Source organism: Vigna umbellata, chromosome 10, assembly GCF_029865625.1.
Source record: "Vigna umbellata cultivar VRB3 chromosome 10, Vumbellata_1.0, whole genome shotgun sequence".
Classification (NCBI taxonomy): Eukaryota; Viridiplantae; Streptophyta; class Magnoliopsida; order Fabales; family Fabaceae; genus Vigna; species Vigna umbellata.
Genome location: NC_142174.1, coordinates 21,442,622 through 21,466,034, shown reverse-complemented (window position 1 = coordinate 21,466,034; position 23,413 = coordinate 21,442,622). Strand labels below are relative to the sequence as shown.

The window sequence follows — 23,413 nt, the reverse complement described above, 5'->3', positions numbered from 1 at the left end:
ATATTATTAAAGGCAACCTCAACATGTTTATTTTCATCTTCTTTCACTTTTTTTCCCTTAGTACTTTTCTCAGTTATTCAAAAACTTCGTCTAAAAAATTATCAAGCTCATCAAACTTACAAAAACTTATGATAGAAATGGTCTGAAATATTCAATAATTGTAAGTTTATTTACGCAAAATCTTGTTAGTTTGAAATCATCAAACACACGACTAGGCACGTGCTCCTCTAAGCTTCCACGTGCGAGTCTAACCGAGCTAGCAATTCACGTGTGTTGAATCGCTATTAAATCCCGAAACATTTTTTCATCTTCACTAGCATCGCTCCTCGTAACACCACCTGCGACACCACCAAAGCTGACTTACGCGGCGTTTCCGGTCACTGGAGGTTCTATCTGAAATCATTTCCGATGTCGGTGAGTTCTCATCGCACCGCTTCTGCCTCTCAATCTGCAAGTGTATTTTACGAATTTGTCTCGCATTTAAGATTTTCTGACATGCTAATTAGGCTTTTCTACCAATCAATTTATCTTACATGGCTAGGATTTAAACCTTCAAATGTTTTTACATTATATTTTGATTGTTTAATTTGTGTATTTTGATTGGTAGCGATTATTTAGCGTTTTCTATTTTGGGTAAAAGAACTTTGAAGGACTCATAACTGTTGCATTACATAGTTACTGAAAGTAGAGAACATGATTGGAATGATGTGCAGTTAATTGTTTCTTGAATGGTACTCAATGTTTGATTTCGAGCTTAAAGCAAAACAGTCTCGGTGTATTGAGTGAATAGAACTGAGAATTCTTGCTTGTCCTTTGCAGTGTTATTTTGAATGCTTGTGAAAATTTAGGGGTTTGTATCATGGTTAACTTCCCTTTAACGAGATATTGATATGAAAAGTTTGACTGTGTGTAGGCAACAAAGATTGAGGGGATCCCAGACAGCTATTCATGTTGATTGTTTCACATAATATATGTTTTATTACTTCTTTAAGAGTTGACATTTTTTCCCATCACTGGGAGCCCTATGAAAAAAGCATGATATGAGAATGAAAAATTCATCTTAGTTGTGAATAAGGCTTTCTGGGAATGCAATTACTTGGAAATGACAAAGTATTGAATCGTGAGAAATTGGAAATGGTAGATCACCTCTGTTGAAATAATAGGATTTAGTTAGGGAAGGAGTTACGGAAGGAGGTAGAGTGAAGAAGAGAGAAAGGAGACCTTGAATAACATTGTCATGTGTATTATGATGAGTTAAGACTTAAGATACAAGCCACTAAACTTATTTATTCTTATTCTAGACTCAATCCAAATCAAACAGGAAACATACTATAAACTGTGGGAACCACTCAATGAGATCACCATAGGTACTCTAAGTTTTGTGAAATACGAAAACTGATGCTATGAATTATTTTCTAGATGTTTTGGAAACTTCATATATGGGATGATTGATTGTGAAATAATTTTATGTTCATGCTATAGATAATAAATTTCAAATAAAATTGTTTTGTTGGAAACATGCACACAATAATGACACATCCTTTTAAAGGCTGTATGTAGGTGCATGTTCTTAGCTGTGGGAGAATGTGGAAAAAAAACTACTACAATTTTCAAAATCATTTTATGAATCACTTCGTTCTTAAACTTTCTGTTTACTTAAGGCTTCATAAGACATAGATTATAAAAATAAATTATAGACATGTTTGTAAGTTATTACATGAGACACCATAAGAAGCTTTATCTTTAATAGTAAGTATTTTCATTGAGTAATGTGCTTTGAAATTTGAATTTGTCCTTTATGAGTTTCAGAAATTTATTGCCTATGAAGAAGAGGGTATTCTATAATTTCAGGTTTCAGAGGTTTAATACTTGTATTATTTTCTCAGATAAAAACGGTCAAAGTCGTTAATGTTTCCTTGGGAGCAACTGAACAAGACATTAAGGAGTTCTTTTCATTTTCTGGTAACATTGAATATGTTGAACTACGCAGGTCAGTTATTTTGCTCTGTTTCATGAATCCCCTTTGTAGGTTGTTCTTATTTCTAATTTTTGTTTTACAAATCATAAATTTATGTATATTAATGCAGCCATGATGAACGATCCCAAACTGCTTATATTACCTTCAAGGAACCGCATGGAGCTGAGACTGCTGTACTGCTTTCGGTAATACACTTACTCTCATTACATTAATGTTTGTATCATATTAAATTTGTTTCAACAACAAAAAATGTCACATTCATTATTGGTGTGCTTTCGGTAATACACTTACTCTCATTATATTAATGTTTGTATCATATTAAATTTGTTTCAACAACAAAAAATGTCACATTCATTATTAGTGTTGAGATTTCAAGCTTTAGAGCTACAGAATTGTTTGTCATTATCTACAAGGCATACATTGTGATGAAATGTTCAGCTTTTTGAAAACTTAAGGCTGTATTATTGAGCTACCCGGAAAAAAGTTCTGTTTGAGAATTATGGAATTCTAGATGATTGAAGATATTGCAGTGTTCCTTAATACTGGAAATTTTTCATTTTCTGCTTTGAATCAACATTACCTTTTCCAATGGAATTATTGAAAAAATTCAATCATCCTCCATAGTGAGATTGAATACAAATGGAGTTTGATGCGGTTTATTCAACAATCTTACTGATGCTAATCTGAAATTGTGTTGTTTCAAAAGAATAGCCATTTGAAGTATGGATAGTTAGCTGTAATTCACACTGTGGGACATGTATCTGATTGTATTATTTTATGTGGCTATTAAATTGCTTGTGATTACACTAATGACATACAACATGTTCAATTTGGCAATGTATGACCAAATATGACCTAAATTCACTTTTCTCAGGGAGCAACTATAGTGGATATGTCAGTTACAATAACTCTGGATCCAGATTACCAGCTTCCACCCACTGCCTTCAAATCATTTGTGAGTCCTGTGAGTCCTGCTAAGACCCTCTAACTACTAATTAAATATTGTACGCAAGTAACTTTCTTGTTTTGGTCTTACAACTATAAATGTTTTTGCAGGAAAAGGACAGTGAAACTCCTGGTGGTGCTGAAGTTGCTTTACAGAAGGCAGAGGATGTGGTCTCTGGCATGCTAGCCAAGGGCTTTATCTTAGGGAAAGATGCTGTCAACCAAGCAAAAGCTTTTGACGAGAAGCACCAGTTATCATCCACAGCCTCAGCAAAAGTTGCATCCTTTGATCAGAAAATTGGGCTTAGTGAGAAAATAAGTGCTGGTGCTACAGTTGTGGGTGATAGAATTCGAGATGTGGATCAAAAGTTTCAGGTTTCAGAAAAGACCAAATCAGCTTTTGCAGCTGCAGAACAGACAGTGAGCAATGCTGGTTCTGCCATAATGAAGAATCGCTATGTGCTTACTGGGGCATCCTGGGTCACAGGTGCTTTTAGTAAGGTTTCTAAGGCCGCTGGGGAAGTAGGACAGAAGACTAGAGAGAAAGTGGAGAGTGAAGAACAGAAACGAAGTGTGGAAGATCAGCATGCACAAGTCCTTTCTGAGGCACCCAAAGCAGCAGAAGCAAGTGAGCAGAAGCCTTCTAAGCCTGCTCCTGCTCAGGGTTTGATCCTTTGATTAGCTTCTTTGTATGTACATATAGACTTTATCCGAACCTCTCCCCAAGTGTTTCAGGATGATTAACGACCTTTGTTTTTTTCACATCTGAAGTGAATGTAGGACTCATTTACGGTTGGACATGAGTGCAATTATTTATTTTTCTTCTATAATATAGTTTCCTAGCTGTGAAATAATTTGTTTCTCCTGTTTATTTTGGTGGTAGTAGTCGAGAAGAGGGGAGGAATTGAAACTACACACAAATAAGAACTACAGCCCGTGTAAAAAATATATAAATAATTAAGAAACGAAGGGGTTACGTTAGCAGAAATAGAAAATGAAGTACGCTAAGGCTTAAATCATACAAAAATAAATAAAATTAATAATAACGAGTATATACAAGGATAGATGAAAATACATGATTTTCCCAACACAGAAAGAGGCTTTATCCAACACTCGCTGGGATATACACTATAATTTTCTGTTGGTTAAATTGAGCCTCAGAAGGAGAAAATGTTCACGATGTGTCCAAATTCCCGAATCGTCACTATAAGAGATCAAGCACTTTTGTTAAATTTCCCATCAACTGCACCATATCATGTTTTGAGAAACTTAGCCTGTGTAACTTTATCTATATCATTTTGTTGCTTCGTAACACTTCACTTAGGATATGCAAACAATATATTTTATACCTGATTTTCTTTACATATTATTGTTTAACAAAAAAATACTAAAATTTATAAAACCAAAATCCGCTAATTAAATTAAAAATGAAACTCCAGAAAATTTTTAATTTGAATAAATAATAATAAAAATATAAAATAGTGCTTTTGAAAATACTTTGATGTCATTTCTTTTCATGAAAGTATAAAATTATGTAGAATTTGATACATCAATTTTACCATGCGTCCACTACTTAGTTTGTCTCTCAGAATCACAAAAAGTGTCAATTACTCATCAAAACTAATCTTTCAAAGTGTAGAAATTATCGAAGTGATTTTTTTAAGGTTAAATTATATTATTGATCCTTATATTTATTTTGTTAATTTTGTTTACGTATATTTTAAATTGTGAAATTAATCCTTTTTTTATCAATTTTTTACGGTAAAAAATCATGACTAAATTTTTTTTAAATAAAGCATTAACAATACATATTATATGAATTTAGTCCTCTAAAAAATTTCTAACGGTAAAGTTAATCCTCACTAAATATTAAATTTAGATATAAATAAATTTAGATATCAATAATATTAGAACCCCTTGTTTTTTAAAATTGGAAGATTGAATTCATTCCTTTGTAAGTACAAGAACCGAACATAATTTTGAAACAAAAATACAGAACCAAAATGCTACTTTTTTTTTCTCTTCTAATCAATGTCGTGGAGACTGCAAAACTAATAAATATAGTTGAATTTGAAATTAAGTTCCTAATATTTTATATATTTTTTTAAAAAATAATTTAAATTATTGACAATTTTTTATATTAGTTATATTTAACTCTTCAGAATTATTGTATAATATAAAATATGTATATGCATATATATTTCAATTAATAGGAAAAAAATATTATTCATTTATAACGTTCTTAAAACTTGTTAGCGTTTGTTTTAAATAAAAAATATCATTAAAATAAAAACACAGATTAAATTTTACAATAATAGTAAGCAGTAATTTGTTTCTACTGGTTTTGAATTTTATTATTACATAAACTGATGATAATAAAACGAATACTGATAACATAAATTAAAGTCTTATAAGAAGTAATAAAATATAATTTTTTACGTGTAATCTTTTCAGTATATTAATTAACAATATTTACATTTAGTAGCATTGTCAAATGAAAACTTTCATACTTAATTTTTTTAAATATAATTTGAGATTTTTTTTATGTTGTAAATCGGTGATTGGATAGATTAATATTGATGAGACATTAAAATTAATTGATCAATAATAATTGGAAATTTTATAGTTTGATGATTATGTTGAAAGTAGCACAAAAAGAAAACAATTGTAAGATAATCAGGTTGAAAAGAAAATATCATTTAACTCATATTATGAGATTTATTTTGTAGTTGATTGTCCATAATTATTTTGTAATGAAGAGAAATTACGAAATTATTCACAATATAGCTATCATAAGCTTGTTTAATTATTGTTATATTAATGGAGGGTTGTTATTATTATCATGGTATAGTAATTAAGAAGAGTTCATAATCTATCTAAAAATAATCTATTATTCACATACTTCAAAGATAAGGTTGAAACTTGGAGATTACTCTCTTTCTCTAAATACTAAGATACTCTATATTTATTATTAGCAAAATATTATAGAGCTTAATATATAGCAATGGCTATAAGAGGTATGTTCCCAATTTCTAAATGTCTATAATATGATTACTAATATTTACAAATTATTGAAAAAATCAAGATTTTTCTTAAAATATGATACGCTGTGGATTGTGATAGGATATTTTGTTTACAATATAAATGTATAGCTTTTCTAAAAAAGTGTTCATATAATTAGAAAAATAAATATAATTTCGTCTGATCAGAAATATTAACTTGACATCAAAGTAGTAACAATTAAAAATAAATTAGTTCAAAAAAAACTTACTATATTTAAAATGTATAAATTGATTCATGTTTGTCTTGTTAAAATATAATCACACCTGTTGAAATTTAATTAATAATTACTCACTGTAGTTTTTTTTTTCACGAACTTTTATCTTTTTTATGAATAATGTAAAAAGGATATAAATATCATACGTAATTTCATTAAATCTAAAAGTAGTGGGTTTAATTCATCCAAAAGTAGTTATACAACTTTGAATATAATTAAATCATTACTTGTGAAAAAGCATTTCATTTAGAGAAAGTAACTATCCTACTTAAGTTTCAATTAGAAAACTTAAAACTGATCTAAAAAGCTATTATTCCCAACATCTTTAATTATTAGACGTTCATGGCAAATGTTAACCTCTAGGAATTTAGTTTATAATTTTTTTATTGAGAAGCATTAAAAATGTTTCGACATAATTTTAATTCATTTTTCATTTCTTTAAAGTTGTCTGTGGTTATCAAAACTATGTGTTTAGTAACTTTTATTTTATTTTTTATGGTTTTTTCTAAGTATTTTTGTATCAAATAAGGAAAAGGTTTGTATTCGAATATTAGACAAAATATTTATAAAAATACTTATTTTAGAGTGATAATTGTAACATCCCAAAATATATATAGTAAAAATTATATAAAATAGTAGTCATCATTATAATATTTTAGAACAGTTAAAGATTTGCAGATAAAGAGTTAATCTTACAGTCCTTCAAAATGGCTATAAAATTTAAAATTTTATATATAATGGAGTATTTCAAAACTTATACAAATAAAATGGACAACCTAACTAAACTAGACAACCGCATTATCTCCCTCCAAAGTCTGCTCCAAAGACACTTCATATCCCTAAGCTCACATCCATAGGATGATCATTGCAAAAGAAAAACACTACACATACAAAATACAAACACAAGCAGAAGGGTAAGCTAGATACACAAGAAAACATACATTATAATAGCATATAACATACACATGATAATTTATAGCAAAGCAACTAAATCACACATCCTATCATATTATATTCTAAACTTGACTCGTCTGGGCTTAGAATGATTATCGAGCTATGGCGGGTCATGCACTCGTGGTGGCCTCTACTACTTTGCAAAGTCATTGCCAATGGGTTTCACCCTACCACCCTCACGAGATTAGTCTGTTCCGGGCCTTGAGGCATACTGGAAGCCCCCATGACTAAGACCTCTTGCTACTCCTCACTACATGATTCAATCCTCTCTACTTGAGAATGAAAGACCATTGGAGTTTCAGGATAACTCCCAAGACTGAGTGCCTACATTCATTCTAAACAACCTGGAATCTCACCAAGAGATCCTGCACTGAAACTTACATTCACCCCTTTAAATCACATACTTTCATTTGTAATTGCACTCATAATAATTCTCAATTATATACTGACATACACCTTCAAACACACTTCACAATACATGCCATAATTAATTTAATTCAACTCAATACAAAGCAATAAAGAGCAAATTGTTCCAGACCTTTCACTCTGCGCACCCAATTCGCAAGGCGAAACCATAAGTTTCTCGCATAGCGACTTGTCTCGCTGTGCGAATTAACTCGCAAAGGTACCAGACCTCAACCCCTCGCATAACGCCCCCACGTCGTTATGCGAAAGCCCAAATAGAAACCAACCCTCCCAACCACTCGTTGTGCGTCCCTTTTCGCTATTCGAATAAAATTGGTAATAGTCCCAGACCCCAACCAGGCGCATAGCGCCCTGATTCGCCATACGAATCACTAGACAGAGAGCAACCCTCCTCAACCATTTGCATAGCGACCCAACTCGTTGCATGAATGTCCAAGCAAAGAGCAAACCTCTCAAGTCATTCGCACAGCGCACCAATTAATTGTGCGAATGCCCTTGGCAGAGGGCATCTTGCTAGAGCGACTCGCTATGCGAATCTATTCGCACAACGAGTGTGCATAATCTACAGAATAAAAATTTGTAGAATTATGCAACTCAGACCCCAATTACCAATTCTATCTATTTTTTCCAACTTTTAACACTCCTAAATTGTATTATATACCTAATTAGTCTTGTCTAAGTGATTCTAAACCTTCCTAACCTCAATCTATAGTGTTTATGGATCAAATTCTGCTCTAAAACATCAAATTTTATCAACTTAGAGACTCAAATCCCATTCTACCCCTTTTGGCACTATTTTCACCTACTTAAGGACTTAAGCAAGTCCTAATTGACCTATCTAACCTATTCTAACTTACTAATACAGCCTATAACTCCTAATTCAAAATTTCACTACTCCACTTCCTTAAAACTTACCTAAAAACCAGTATACTTCACTCAACTTTCTCATAAACCCATTTCATCCAGATCTTTACCTTTCATCTAGTCTATAACATCAGAATCATCATCCCAAACAGTTCATATTCATAATTTCTTCACACACACTTACAACCGCCACAATAAGCACATTCATTATAACATCAAAGTTAACAATTCAACTCATCAGATATATATAACTAACATACTCTTCACACATGCATAATATAATTAACTAAACAGAGAAAAAATCCAGCTTTCCTTACCTCAGAGAAGTACCACCCAACTCTAGAAACCCCTAAAACGATGCTTGCACTACAAGGTAACTCTAGGAAACCCTACAAATCACCAATTGGTGATAGAAAACAACTCTTAGAACCTAAATTAAGCTGAGAATTGAAGAAGAAAGCTACAAGACACATGCAACAGCACAATTTGCATGATCAAGACTCAAGAACATGCGGAGAAAGGGGAAAAATAGCTTACCAGCTAGAATCAAGAAATTGATCAGTCAATTGTGTAGCCCTCTACGTCGTAAATGTCTAGGCACCTCCTGATCGTCAATTAGACAACTCAGTTGAGAGAATAAAGAGAAGGCAGAGAAAATAGGGAGTAGTGTTTTAGAGAGATTGAGTGTTCTTAAAGTAATGAGACGCGTTTATAAATTTCTATTTATACTATAAGATTATTTTAAAGTAAAATGTTCGTCTCATTATTTTAATACACCTATCTACTCTATTACTATATTTTCTAGGTTCTTACAATAACTTAAGTGTTTTTTTATTTGATAGAAATAAGGATACAATACAACATGAGAAATTTCTTACATTATAATGACATACTTAAACTCACTCTTAATAATATATTACAAAATTCAATCCAATTAATGCAAAATTTAACATGATTTAATTAGATTTTTCAAAACAAAAGAAAAAAAAACTTCAAATAATATTTACAGTAACAGTACAATCCTGGCAACAACAACAATTATTACACTATCATCACCAACAACAATAACAATAATAATTAATATTTGTGAATGAAAAAAACTATATACTTGAATTTTCACATTTCACATCCTTCACACTGAATTTCAATTAATGGTATCTTAATTTTAGGTTTAAACTCTCAAATGGTCCTCATATTTGTTAGGGAATCTCAAGTGGATTATCGTTTTTTTAACTGTCTCAATCGGGTCCATATATTTGTAAAATTGAGCCAATTGGGTCCAAATATTTGAAAAATTAAGCCAATTAAGCCTTGTTCGTTAAGTTTTCATAAACGGCATCAAAATTTGCAGACGTGGTGCACACTTAATCTACTAATGTAAAACTGTTATATTAAGTGGAATTTAACTTTTTTGAAAACACAAGTAAAATAAACTTATAAACTTAATTAGCTGAGTGAAAAAGGGAACAGGGCTCAACCGGGAAAATTATAACCAAAACACCATCACTGCTTCTTCTGTTGTTCGGTGACTGATCTCTCTCACTACATAAACTCCTTTCGTTTCCATGGCTTCAGCACTGCAGAAACTGCTTTGAAAATCACCATTACTCCCCTTTAAATTTATTTCTGCCTATTTGAACATCATTAAAATATCAACACCTTTTCATCCTTCTAATTTACTTTCTTAATCTTCAAATCGCGGGTTTTTTTTTTTGGTCAAACCAAACATTATTCAACAAACCCTAACCTACCTAGTCACTTTGTTGTGTCCTCACACACATAACCATATCTATAATCATCAAATTCATTCGTTCCTCCACCGTCCCAAAGCTTCTCTTCTTTTTCAGAAACCCTTTCCATTTTTTTCATTTTTTCTACAATGGGACGCTGCATGAAGATGTTGGTGTTTACGACAATTTTGGTATTGAGTCTACAACAGACATGGGGATTTTGGCTGTTGAAAGAGAAACAACTACTATGGCAGCAGAACAAGATAATAATACAATCACTAAAAAGAGACCTCGTCCGAAGTTCCCTCACAGTGTCACCTTGAACCCTCTCCCACAAGCCCGAATACGTAGCAATTCGATGCCTCTACCGTGATCTTTCCCAGTTTTCCTTTTGGGTTTTTTCCAAAACTCGATTTTGAAAGTGGGTTTCGTTCTCTGGATGATAGGGTGGAAGAAGATTCCGGAACCATGTGTTGAAAACACCTTCTCCCGAAATTTTAATTTTTTTTCCATTTCAGATTTCCTCATTTCCATTTCAGAATTCATCTTTTCCCTTTCTAGATTCATCTTTTCCCTTTTCCATTTCAGAATCCCTAATTCAGATTCATCTTTTCCCTTTTTCATTTCAAAATCTCTCTTTTCCATTTCATAATTTCCATATCTTATCAATCTCTTTCTTCCTCTCTCTTCATTTTTCCAATTCAATTCTTCATTTTTCTGATTCAATTCATTTTTCCTTTTTATTTTTCTCAAAAGCTTTCAAATTTCTCTAATGTTTTATTTTTCACTGTGTTACCAGGGTGCCACCCGCAACAATTTCGATCGTCGTCGCTCACCACCGTCAATAACCATCACTGTCGCTGTTGGCGTAGGGTCCTTTCCGCTGAACAATTAAATAATATAACATAACACGTCATATAACACTTATACAAGATTTAATAACAAATTAAATAAAAAATTTCACGTAATATAAGACTTAACGTCGTCTATGAAAACTTAACGAACAGAGCTTAATTGGCTCAATTTTACAAATATATGGACCCGATTGAGACAGTTAAAAAAACGATGACCCACTTGAGATTCCCCAACAAATATGAAGACGATACGAGGGTTTAAACCCTTAGTTTTATATTTTATTATATTTTCCATACTAAATTCTCATAACTTTACCTATATTTTCTCTACTCCTCTTTCTTAAAAAAAATTGAGTAACAACTACAATATTCCATTATACCTATGAAAATGATCTCAAATGGAAGAGTCATTCATAATTTTAAGTTTAAAACCGGAACCTTATTAAAAAGATTTTTTGAAGTAACTGAAAAGGGTCTTAATTTTTTTTTAATAATGAGTCTTAAATACGAAAATATTTTAATCTTGCAAAGACTATGCTTACATTGAAAATGAGTCTTATAAAGTATTTGTATTGTTAATAAAATTTGCAAGAAGATGAAATCACATAAAGTAAAATAATAGAACTTTATGACGTGACTCCTCCTACAAAATCTAATTTTTTTTCCTCTTTAACTCTAATTTCTTTGTATACAATTGGATTCATTTCCTTCTCCTTCTAACATTGTCCCAAACTTTACTTCACCATTTTATATACAATTGTAATTTTAACCCTATATTCTGATTCAGATGGTTGGAAATGGGTTTGTGGTTGGTCTCTAACACATAGTATGGTTGATTTTTGTGTGTTAGAGTGTTATCCAAAGTTTAAGTTGTTTGATTTTGAGTTTTCTGTGTCTAAATTGTTCGGATGTAGTAGAATGAGTGTCGGGTCATCACCTAGTCTGATTGGATTGTGTCAATTTTCAAATTGTTTGTTCTGTTATGTTTTTTTTATTGTCTTTTAGGTTTTTAAAGTCTCTTGTCCATCAAGAACCGCCGCTTCGGTAGTATCTGTAAAAAATGTTTCGATGTTAATTTCACTAGATGATCGATCAGTCAACAACTAATGCAGTGATGCATGTTATATGCATATTATATCAAACTTATATATTAAACTTTTTTTATAAAAGTTTGTTATGGGTTTTTATTTTTTTTGGTTGATCTAATCATAACTCAATTATACCACTAACAGGTTGATTTGTTACTTAATTGTTAATCCGACCATTTTGTAATTGGTTGGCTATATTGTTCGATAGCAGTTATAGGTGATGTCTAAGAGATGATAAAAGATGATTAATTTAGAAGAACTCACTTCAAGAGTAGTTGATAAAAAAAATTCGGTTCAAAGAATCATTGATTTTGAAATTAGACCGTTCGATTGATTGATGATTGGCGTTTTCGATATTAACCATAGTTCTATGTATACATTTTGTCCATTCCACCACATGCGATCCAGAACCCAAATCATCTATGAGTAATTTCAGCAACATCACAAAGAAACTGTTGTTACTCCAAAAAGAATATTTTTAACTACTCTTTAATTACAATATAGTTCATAAGCTGCAATTAAGTTTTAACTAGTCTATATACAGCATATGTGTATTTTAACATTTTAAATTTTATATTAAAATAGTGAGTACTATTTTGACATCAACAAACTTTTACGCATTATATGTTTGTCGTTTAAACGGAGGAACATGAATGTCCATATCTTTTAAACGCTGAGACAACCTCTTGAATGTCCATGTTCACGAGTTATATAGTTTTGCCAAATTCTCTCGTGAAGCCATGGCCCACATTGTTTTATTTAATAAAGAAAATTGTTGTTTTGGTGATAAGTGTAGTTGGTCGTATGGACCATTTTTTTTTATTTATACTTTGATGTCATGATCAAGTTTTAATTTTCAATAAATGCAAAAGGAAAAGTTGCGGTGGGTACAGTGGATACATATTAGATGAAAGCAGTGAGTTTGGAAGAGACAAAACAAACAAGATATAAAATCTATCAATGATGAAATGTTATCATAGGAGGAAGTTTTTAATTGTCAATGAGTTAAATTGAACAAATTAGTAAGCTTAATCGTTACGCAAATTTCGACTTTAGCCCCACTTCCAACTAAAAAGTGAACATAGAAAAAAGTGCGTTTGAGAAAAGAAATTGCAACATAGATGTCAGTGGGAAGAACTTTGCATCATTGTTATGTTCGCCACATGACTTTGTGGATATAGTCACTACATAACCTCAATAATGTATTTCATGTACGGCTATTCTCGACATAATGTTATGTAATTATATATATATATATATATATATATATATATATATATATATATATATATATATATATATATATATATATATATATATATATATATATATTACTCAAGTAGATTTATTTAGAAATTATCAAGCAGTACGATAAAGTTTTAGTAAAATTTCAATTTGTCAATGTATTTGTGATGATGACCATTGTTGAAAAGAATAGCCAAGTGATATATATATATATATATATATATATATATTATTTTTTTTTTGACCAAGTCCACTCACTATACATCAAATTGTACGAAAATTGTAGAAAGTGGACAAGTATAAAAAATTTAGACAAACCCATTTCACTCAATCTTTTCTTCCAGAATGGGACTCTTTTGCCAAATGGGCGATGTAGCCAGTCAACAATTATACATGTCTATTAATCAGTTTTTAATGCTTGTGTAATATTCTAAGACACTTTTACACTAATTACATGATCTTAACATTAGTTGGTGTAAAACCAAGTAGGTCGGATAAATTTCAAATTTATTTTTACTGCCTTTTCGTACTTTATTTTATGCATTAATAATATTATTATAATTTCTTGCATTACCACTTATACAAGTTTTAAATAGCTATTAACTTATTAATTTATCTTTAAAGTTATCATTCACTTAAATAAATAGTTGTAAACTAAATAATTTACTAAACATGATAGGTCCTGTCAATTAATATCGAAACATCTTTTAAAATACTCTCCAAACATTAATAAAATATGCTAAATTAATAAATAGTCAATACTTCAGAGAGACTAGTGTAATTTTATTATTTTAAATATTACTCAGGAATGAAAATAATACTGGACAAATTCATTATTTTTTATTTCAGAAAACTTAATTCGTACATTTCAGTATATCCTTAAAGTAAATGTTTTACTTAAATCTATAAAATAAAAAGAAATTGATATTAACATATGTTGTTATTGTAATTTTTAAACACTTAGTGTTATTTATATAAATTAAAAGTTTACATAATCTACCTTAATTTTGCTAATTATTTATACTATCAAAATACATTTCTTTTACAAAATAAAAGAAATACTTAATGAACAATTTAAAAATGATGAAAACAGCTTAAAACTATTTATATTGATAATAATAATTCATTCTGGTATCATCTCAGGGTTCCTGGACTATTTATATTGATACGTGTTTTCTTCCCGTGAATGCCATATAAACGTTACACAGACAGAAAAGCGATGTATATCTTTAAATTGATGTGATGATATATTCTATCATGCCTATCCTATCCATATTTGAATATCATTAGGGACCAGCCAATCAAAACCCCCAGGAATGCCCCACGTACCAGACACACGCCATCATCGTCTGCATCTGATCATACACATACTTCACTCGCCATTATTCGTGCCACCACCACGTTTCATCCAAACACACACATAACATACATCAAAACAAATGAAGAATGAGTCCAAGCAAGCACTGATTTATTTCATGAGTCTTTCACTCAAGCACCGACACTTTTGCCACCTATAGCACTTTTCCTGTTCGTTGCTTGCCATTACACTTCCCCGTACAATGACACGTGGACCTAGCCTCAAAGCAAGCCGGGTTGCACGGACTTCCCATGCACCCACCGGTAACTCGTTCCGTTTCAGCCAAAACCTCACCTCAATTCCCTTCTTCATTAAAAAAAAAAACACTTCGAATTCCAGCTGGCATTTAACCGCAACCCAAGACTGAGGATGCAGTAACGGTCCCCAACTCCAGCTGTATCCAACACTCACCGGGCGCACGCTCGCTATCTTACGCCGAAACACAACACGATGAACACTCTCACTCACTCATTTTCTTAGCAGAGAAATAGAGATAACAAAACAATGGAGGATCTGAGCAGGTGAAATTGATTTTTATTTCTTATTATAATTTTTATAGCGATAAATAAAAGCGAATGGATGTACAATGAACAAGAATATAGAATGGAGGGAACGATTACGGAAGGCAAGAAGCGAGCACGTGTGTGAGCTTAATAATCGGCGAGTTTTCTGTGAGAGCGTGACTTCGGAATCTGCTGCAAAGTTCGGATCGCCAAAACGTCGCTTCGTTTTACATCCATGTAATGTCCAATGTCGCCGCCGATCTTGTCAGGCAAATCTAGAAACAGATCGATAAAAATGCATGAATAAAAAATAATTTGAAAATAAAAAAGAATCTCGAAATGCATTGCGTTTGCTTACCTAGATGATGCGACGGCGAGCGGTTGAATCTGGAGAAATGATTCAAGTCTGAGAGGAGGAGGAAGATGTGAGGGATTTTGAAATTGAGAAATTGAAGTATGTAATATATATATAATATGTAATAATAGATGAGTGATGGAGTACCTGATGGAGAGGGAGCGTGGGAGAAGAGGTAGAGGATGAAGAAGCAAAGGAGAGTGAGGACAGGAATGAAGTGAACGAACTTGTGCGGTGATGGAGGAGGCGAGGAGAGACGGTGAGGTTTGGGAGCATCGTCTTCGTCGGAGAGGAGCGTCTCTAGTTTGGGGAGTTTGGGTGATGGTGAACCCAGGGATTGTCTCTGCATCGTGGCTGCTACAAACAACGGGAGTGAGATAGAGACAGCGCGAGAGAGATAGAGATTGTGTTTGTTCTCCACTGTGAATGAATTTTATTTTCAAGCATTTCTTTTCTTTTATTGTTATTTTATTTTATTATTTTTTTTATGCTGAGTTGCTTGTCTTTTTTCTAATTGTGTTTCCTTTTCCTTTACTCATCTCTTTGTTTTCGCCTTTTCAGCTTGGGATGCTCTTTTGGTTCTCCCACGTCTTTGCGCTAGGATAAATCAAATTAAATTAGAATTCAATGTAGAATAATTTTAATATTTTATTTTTAATACTATCTTACACAATGTATTTGATGAACTTCTCTAACATATTAAAATAAATTTAATTTAGTTTTATGAGTTTGTTGGATTTTGGTAAATAATGTGTTGCTATAAAATATTAGCTGGATGAAACGTATTTCCTGTTTGGCATGTTAGCGTAGCAAATGACCTAATCACTTATCCCTAGGGAAATAAAAATATAATATTGGCATTTACTTTAGTTTTGAAATATTAGATCATATTAGATACGTTCGTTTCTATTTTAGGTTCTTTTAAGTTTGTGGCATGTGAGCACGTTAAAGAAATTATTGGTAGTAAATGCCGGTAGATTTTTGCCCTTTTCTGTTTGCCTCTTTGATGATATAAGAGTACAATTATACGACCTTTGGAGAAACAAGAGACAATTAGGTTTATTTGTTAGTCAAGCCTAAAATAGGCTTCACCGACATAAGGCCCAATATATAAGTTAGGCTTTGCTATTTCTACTTCTTATTTTGCTAAGCTTCTACGCCATACAATTCTTGTACATTTATTTAAATAATTCTGACAGAAAAAGGCCACAATTTATAAAAATACCCAATAAAAGTATGTCTTCATTGCGTTAAGAGAGAGTGCATGAATCAATACAAAACTGAAACATGTTTTCAATATGTATAATTTTTAAAATTTTAGGTCCTGTATATAGAAACCACTTATTATAGTCCTTACACATGTGCACTTTCAAGTTTATTTTAGTCTTTCACACATTTTTAAACACAACATTGTTATCTTTAAGTTACAGGACTTCATATTAAATATTGTCGTATCTTAGGTGCACAAAGAAGCCATGGGTGTGAAAAGTAATTTTCAAAAACATTAATTTTGGAAATTGGGCTGAGCTAGAAATTTGGAAGGCCCATATGAAGAAGGTCGTACAGTTGAGAGGTGGAAAGGAAAAATGGAAGGCCGAAGTGGGAGGAAGAGGAGGGGAAATGAAAAACGCAAGAACAAGCGTCACCGAAAGAAAATTCTGGAAGTCCCAATGAGAAGGTTAACAGAATCTTGGGCGGCAAGACGAAAAGGAATTGTCAAGATTAGTGTTCCAGAACATTAGAAAATCGAAAGAGAGGAATAAAGTTGTAGAGAGAGGAGTTTCAATGGTGCTGTGGGAGATAACGCTCGGAACCGCGTATTTCTTGGGTCTCAAACGAACATACAGGCTCGCTCTCAGGATTCAACGCAGGATCGTAAGCCCTAAGTACCCTAAACTTCGCCAATTTCTTCACAGGTTCGTTCCTCTCTTCGATTCCCAATGCTTTTCTTACTCTTATCTACCGTAGGCAGTAATTGTGTTTTTATTTTTTTTTCACAAAAAAATGAGATCAATCGCGGCGAAATCATGTTCGACATTGCAATAAATGACTTTTTTTCGTTGTGATATTTGGAAATTGAAATGATTTTGTGAGGATTGTTTGCTTTTAGAAAATGCTTTGTGACCTCCAGATCCAGGGTTTTAAAGGATAATCATTAATCAATGATCATTCAATTGCTTTTAGCTGATAAATATATAACCAAGCGTAGATTCTATCATGAAATTACGAATATATGTTAGGGACTTACATTTCTCTACGGTGTATTGCAGACGGACCCGTGGCGTGTTTGATGTAGCAATCAAAGTGCATCGGAACATTCAATATAGGGACATAGAAGTAGGTAGGAATTTCGGGAACTTTATATTGCGGTGGCTGGATCGAATGAAACCATCGGCGCAGATTCGTGGTCCACCACCTTCGAATGGTGTTAGGCCCACAGAAAACATTGGAAAGCATGCCGCAGGAGGTAGCAGTTCCAATCACAAAGGTTCTGGGACGTTGAGGAGGGACTCTGATAGGAATTTATTTACCTCAGCAAGGTCAGTGCCTTATCCAACAGGTCCGAGAGTGATGCGACGGCCAAATCCTCCTGGGAATACCATCCATGGCAGGCACTTTAGCTTTTCTACACCTCAAATTGTGGCATCAAATTATAGAGTAAATTTGTCAGGGGGTGTTGTTAGGAAGGACATTATGCAGTGGATGCTGCATAACTAACCCTTGTGGAAAATGATGGTGGTGGCTTACGCGAATTTGTTGTCTCTTTGTATTCTGTATAGTTCATCAGGCTTCCTTTTGGATAACCAGCGGTTAGGCGATTGTTTTTATTTTTTAGTAAAAGAACTAGTTGTTAATACAATGGATAATTTTTCTGTTGAATGAATAATGATATGGAGATTGTGCTGTTCTTTAGTTTGTTTTTCCCAGCAAATTTGGTTTGTGCTACTTGTCGTCTGATATTTTCTATGTCAACTGGTTAGGCATACCATGTTTATGCAAATACAGGTACATAATATGTTATTCAATCGAGTTTATATGATATTCTAATGCATTCTTCTTTGGAGGTGACATTCACTTGTTACCCTTTTATTAACTGTTCTGACGCAAAAGTACAGTTGGAGACATAGCAAGTATTGTTAAGTCACCAAATGCAGGAATCGGGAAAGTGGTTTTCTAGTTTTATTTTTTGCTCGCCAGAATTTGCTATGAAGCGATTTTGAGCAGAGGCTAACAAAGCCCGAAAAGGTTAAGCTGATGAGTACCAAAAAGTATTTATTCTTATAATGTATTCATATATTTTAAAAATACCCTTCAATAGAAGTTGGTACGAGATTCAGATTTTTCTCTAAGTGCTACGTGATAAATGCTAACAATTTTAACTTCTCTGGCAAACGGATAGGCATTAGGAACTATGCATCATCTACATAGTCATCAATTCCTATACATTTAGTTCGGGATGATTATGTATGGCAGATTATGTTTTCTACATAAATGATGACATAAAAATTAAGCTTTAATGTTTCCATTCTTTTGGTCTTATTGACGGATTTCTTTTCTGAAAAATAACATTGCACACAACACAAAAATGAGCCCTTAAACATAAGGTCAATTTCTAACAAAATAAATTTTGTCGGGAAAACTACTAACTTCCCCGGTGATTTTTCTTTTTTCCGTTTGAAAGGTATGAATAACGTTCCGTTATAAAGCATATAATTTTAATTTAGCTCCCAACTATGACAACACAGTCTCAATCTCAAAAGTAGCTTCATAAAATCGATTTCGTATTCCCTCACCAATTCAATATTTCACCGAAGCTAATAGGGGGTTGACACTGTCTTTCCGATAGTTTATATATTGTAGAGTTGCAGCTGAAAAGCATAACCCGTCATTTTTAAATATAAATTTATAGGAAAAAGAATTGAGACATTTTGAATAAACCTTTAAGATTATTCTTAGGGACGGGGACGGATGGGAGAAGAAGAAAGACTACTATTACTTTCCTATGGATCAAGAAGGGGACTTCCTTCTCTGGCTAGAATGAAAAGACCACCATCTCCTCTTGATATTCGCAAGTCCTGGTCAAGATATGTAGTAAGAAGCCAGGAGCTTGTCCTCTCGCCAGGGATGGGAATCTTGAGAGCTGGCTGACCAGAAATGACCCGCGATATGTTTTCCACCAGACCTTGCAGTGGACCAAGGGATTGTTGCAGAGGCTGTAGGCTAAGCTTTTGGCCAAAGATGTCCACATTTTCTGGTAGGTCAACTTTAGACTTTATCTCTGGAGGTTGTATTGCACCTTCTTTAAAAGTGACCTGCTTGCATTCAGAAATGTTAACAAGAGTTTTCTGATCGCTGCAATAAAATAAGTTCATATGCACACTTATCAAATTATAGAGTAATATACGACATTTGGCAGCATAAGAATTGCAATATCATTAACAATAAGCATCATAAATATCACATTTGCGAGATAGAATTGAAGCGGCTATATATTTTACCACTTAATTACAAAAGGATGAACTCTTTCAAGTACCAGCAAATTACAAAGCATGGAATTTGATAAACGTAGTAAGTATTTTTCTTTTGACATCATATTAGCTGCACAGACTGTCCTTTAACCTCTCCTTTCTTTTTCTTTAGCCAATAAACCAATAGAGTCAAAGATATAAAAATGAGCAGTTGAGGAAGTAAGGTGAAGCGTCAGCACCTCTTGCAGTCTTGCTGATCAAATCACTGTCTTCAGCGGTACAGACATGTCTTTTAGGTTCAGGTGAAACACCATAATCAGTTACCAAAGATTGTAAAATAACCATCTAATTTGCATTAGGGTTTGACACTTTTGGCGCAACCAACTCATGGTTTAGTGAAACATCTTAATTTTTATTGTGAACATTACCTTTATGGCCCAAATAGTTAATTTATATGGTAAGCTAATGTTTATAGTTAAATATTTACTCTTCTTTTAACATTAAAATAATAAATCAATGAGAAAGGCACTTTTGGTGCCTTTCACCTTTAGATGTTAACCCCCATAACCTTTTGTCATTTTACTACCTTGTCTTTAACATTCATAAAATAATAATGTTTTCAAGGGAATACCTGAATTCTTGCAGGGCTTCGAACTTCAAATGAGGCAGATGCACTGAAAGACAAAGATGCAAAAGGGCTAGACAGTGTTGTGGAGTTTATAATAGTGAAGCTACTGGTATCAATTGTTTGAGAAATCTTGTCCAACTTCAACAAAGGCAATCTTCCAGCTGCTAGAAGAGGCAGCAGTTCCGAAGACGCAGTGTACCTGAAAACAGTTTGACAAATAAAGAAGCAATGACTTTAATTAAGAACTACTACAATAGATTCTGAGTTTATTTTAATGTAAAAAGGAACATTAAGTGTTGGAGTAACAGAAACACTTCAAGGGTTTGTAATTATGAGTTTTTCCTGTAGAAGATTTTACTTGTAAGTAGTTACCCCGATTATTATCCTCAATTTTAATCAGCCAGCAATGTGCCCTTTAAACTAAACATGAATCCAATAAAAACCCTCGAAAATATAAGAAACCAAAGTACAAATGGCAATCTCCCTTCTAAGATTCATATAGTGATAAAAAAAGGAAAATAGAAAGAAACAGAGAAAATCATTATCATTCTTCCCTGTGGAATGTGGTTAATTAGTTCATTAAGTCGGCATTTGGTTCTGAATACTGCAATACTAACATTAACACTTTCAAGTAAAACTTCCCCATGACCTTTTCTCCTTTCAAACTCGACTTGCTGGTTGCAAGCCATTTCCAGGGCTGGATAATGATAATAGATTTTGGTCAAGGACCTCAAATAAATAATTTTCCAGGCAAAAAGCAATCAGACAATTTTCCCAGTGGGAAAGGAACTCTGGTGGAGGAAGAGGGGGGCTAAAGCATGTTCTGTCGAATTAGGGTTTCTCTTGAGGGCTTGTTTTGCATGGACCCACCCAAACCATCTAAATGACTAAAAATTAGTCATTTCTAGCACCAAAACGGCGAACCTCTTTTTCCACATAGTTCGGTTTAGTAGACGTTGCTTCATTAAATCCTTCAACTAAACGACGGTGGAAAAACCATCATTACACTAAAAACCTTAGAGTTTGTAGATTTGCAGCGTCTATCTAACAAAACTTTTAGAAGTTTGATTTTTTTTTTTGCAACAGCTTCTCACTCACGCACTTTAATCTAGTTATTCTTTGAGCCCTAGCTATTCGATTCTAAAAATCTTGATGCTAACTTTTTAAGCCAAAACCACAAATGCAAAGAGGACAAAATAATAACTCGATGCTTTCCCAGCAGTCACAACAATTCCGTTAGAAGTTATCCTGTAAACTCCAATCAACAATTGATACAACGCTTCTGTGCCATAAAGAATCAATGATTACGCCCTTTGTACGTTTTAGAGGTTTAGGTTGACGAAGAACGATCTTGGCTCAACAACTTCCTCTTCTTCTCCCCTATCAATTAGTTGTGTAGTGGATGATAAAGGCTTGCCATTCTCAAACAAAAGTCATCTGGCCATAAACCAGGGAGCCTTCTCTGTCAATAAAGCAGCCCTGTAGTCAAAAGAAAAAAAATCCTACATCATACAACAAACCCCCGTGAGAGATGTGACAGGCTCATGATGAAAGAGCCACCAACCCCTCATTGCGACCTCAGTCAAATACTTTATCCATACACCTTAGCCTTTAGTCTTCCAAATTCTAACTACCTTAACCGCTATTCTATAAAATTGTAACTTGAGCATCAAAGTCTCTGCAGGTACCCCCCTCCTCTCCTCTGTCTCAAGCACCATGGATCACGCCCCCATTGACACACTAGAAGAAAGTTCCACAGAAATGTAAACCATGAAGCACTGTAGCAGAGCACTTTTCCAGTTCTTCATAGCACAACCAAACTTACCTAACCAAATTACATAGAAACGGTGATCTTCTGAAAATAGCCCCAGACGTTCATCGACTTAAAACATGTTTAAATCCTATAATCCTCTCTTACCAGGGCCACAGAATACTGGTAGTATCTGTTTACGCTTTTCTACTGCTTCAGTCAAACACTCATTATTAATCTATGATTGGAAGACAATTCATTCAAAACGCAATGATACATAAATCATATGAGACATTCTATAGTCACAACACGATATAATCACACACACAAAAACCACAACTCCTAAAGAAATTCACACTTACAGCAACACCCAATTCCCATCGAGAAGGGCAGGTTCCTCCACGGGGGCAGGGGTAGGGTTCACCGCTTCCAACTGAGTCACCAACTCGGACACCTCAGCACGAACTTCCGACCCGGCTTGAATCCCTAACTCGGTGCCATAGACAGTATCCACCAAAGCACGCTTCAGTCCCTCCACCTTATCATCCACTCCCTCCTCCGACGGAGCCTCAGCGACCGGAGTTCCGTTCCCACCGTCGATATATCCGCCGGCGTCGGGTGCTTCAGCTCCTTCCTGCCATTCGTCCTCGTCCTTGGGAGGATCAGAGTCGGGAAGCTTGGACGATGACGCCTCGGCTTCAGGCTCGTAGTCTTCGCCCCACTCGTCGGAGATCTTCCCAGCCGGCTTGCCGGCGTCGTCAGCGGCGGAGGCGCGGATGCGGCGAGAAGGAGACCTGGGAAAGCGCGGTGAGAGAGAGAGGTGAGAGAGTGGAGAGGAGAGAGAAAGCGGTTTAACGTTCCGATAAAATATGAAGGGAGTGGGCGAAGTGACGGCGACGAGGGCCATCGGTACAGGGTGGCGAAAGGGTGAAACCCAAACTGAAATCTGAGCCATTTTTTTCTGCTTCTTCACTAGTTAGTATAGCACAA

At 33.8% G+C, this 23,413-nt stretch overlaps 4 protein-coding genes and 1 pseudogene across 5 annotated transcripts; 3 read left to right on the top strand and 2 right to left on the bottom strand.

The window, feature by feature from the left end:
- Positions 1-261: 261 nt before the first annotated feature.
- On the top strand, positions 262-3,753 carry LOC124821435 (binding partner of ACD11 1-like). Of its 2 annotated transcripts, none has more exons than XM_047293315.2 (5): positions 262-414; positions 1,887-1,990; positions 2,088-2,163; positions 2,853-2,933; positions 3,035-3,753. In XM_047293315.2, the coding sequence occupies exons 1-5, from the start codon at positions 409-411 to the stop codon at positions 3,599-3,601; spliced, it is 834 nt and encodes a 277-aa protein (XP_047149271.1). In that variant the 5' UTR covers positions 262-408; the 3' UTR covers positions 3,602-3,753. The 2 variants fall into 2 exon arrangements, with proteins under 2 accessions (XP_047149271.1, XP_047149270.1); XM_047293314.2 differs by having other exon boundaries at positions 2,853-2,942.
- A 6,256-nt stretch (positions 3,754-10,009) lies between these two features.
- On the top strand, positions 10,010-10,651 carry LOC124821436 (uncharacterized; annotated as a pseudogene).
- Positions 10,652-15,232: 4,581 nt separating this feature from the next.
- Positions 15,233-16,013, bottom strand: LOC124821437 (ribosome maturation factor). Its single transcript, XM_047293318.2, has 3 exons — positions 15,724-16,013; positions 15,580-15,627; positions 15,233-15,496 (listed from the first exon to the last, which is right to left on the bottom strand). Exons 1-3 carry the CDS (start codon positions 15,923-15,925, stop codon positions 15,369-15,371), a joined length of 378 nt encoding a protein of 125 aa, XP_047149274.1. The 5' UTR covers positions 15,926-16,013; the 3' UTR covers positions 15,233-15,368.
- A 1,151-nt stretch (positions 16,014-17,164) lies between these two features.
- On the top strand, positions 17,165-18,489 carry LOC124821439 (uncharacterized). The gene is made up of 2 exons (XM_047293320.2): positions 17,165-17,492; positions 17,847-18,489. The coding sequence occupies exons 1-2, from the start codon at positions 17,362-17,364 to the stop codon at positions 18,292-18,294; spliced, it is 579 nt and encodes a 192-aa protein (XP_047149276.1). The 5' UTR covers positions 17,165-17,361; the 3' UTR covers positions 18,295-18,489.
- A 957-nt stretch (positions 18,490-19,446) lies between these two features.
- LOC124821438 (Plastid-lipid associated protein PAP / fibrillin family protein) lies at positions 19,447-23,413 on the bottom strand. Its single transcript, XM_047293319.2, has 3 exons — positions 22,786-23,413; positions 20,677-20,872; positions 19,447-19,889 (listed from the first exon to the last, which is right to left on the bottom strand). Exons 1-3 carry the CDS (start codon positions 23,376-23,378, stop codon positions 19,578-19,580), a joined length of 1,101 nt encoding a protein of 366 aa, XP_047149275.1. The 5' UTR covers positions 23,379-23,413; the 3' UTR covers positions 19,447-19,577.

Bases quoted from the DNA above. Each gene is read 5' to 3' on its own strand.
- LOC124821437 (XM_047293318.2), bottom strand. From the start codon at position 15,925: ATGCAGAGACAATCCCTGGGTTCACCATCACCCAAACTCCCCAAACTA. The intron at 15,628-15,723 runs GTACTCCATCAC...TCCTCCTCTCAG, and splicing joins CCACGCTCCCTCTCCATCAG to ACTTGAATCATTTCTCCAGA. The intron at 15,497-15,579 runs GTAAGCAAACGC...ATCTGTTTCTAG, and splicing joins CTCGCCGTCGCATCATCTAG to ATTTGCCTGACAAGATCGGC.
- LOC124821438 (XM_047293319.2), bottom strand. From the start codon at position 23,378: ATGGCTCAGATTTCAGTTTGGGTTTCACCCTTTCGCCACCCTGTACCG. The intron at 20,873-22,785 runs GTAAGTGTGAAT...AACTGTTTTCAG, and splicing joins GATGGGAATTGGGTGTTGCT to GTACACTGCGTCTTCGGAAC. The intron at 19,890-20,676 runs GTATTCCCTTGA...GAATGCAAGCAG, and splicing joins GAAGCCCTGCAAGAATTCAG to GTCACTTTTAAAGAAGGTGC.
- LOC124821435 (XM_047293314.2), top strand. The intron at 1,991-2,087 runs GTCAGTTATTTT...ATATTAATGCAG, and splicing joins GAATATGTTGAACTACGCAG to CCATGATGAACGATCCCAAA. The intron at 2,943-3,034 runs GTGAGTCCTGCT...ATGTTTTTGCAG, and splicing joins TCAAATCATTTGTGAGTCCT to GAAAAGGACAGTGAAACTCC.
- LOC124821439 (XM_047293320.2), top strand. From the start codon at position 17,362: ATGGTGCTGTGGGAGATAACGCTCGGAACCGCGTATTTCTTGGGTCTC. The intron at 17,493-17,846 runs GTTCGTTCCTCT...GGTGTATTGCAG, and splicing joins CTTCGCCAATTTCTTCACAG to ACGGACCCGTGGCGTGTTTG.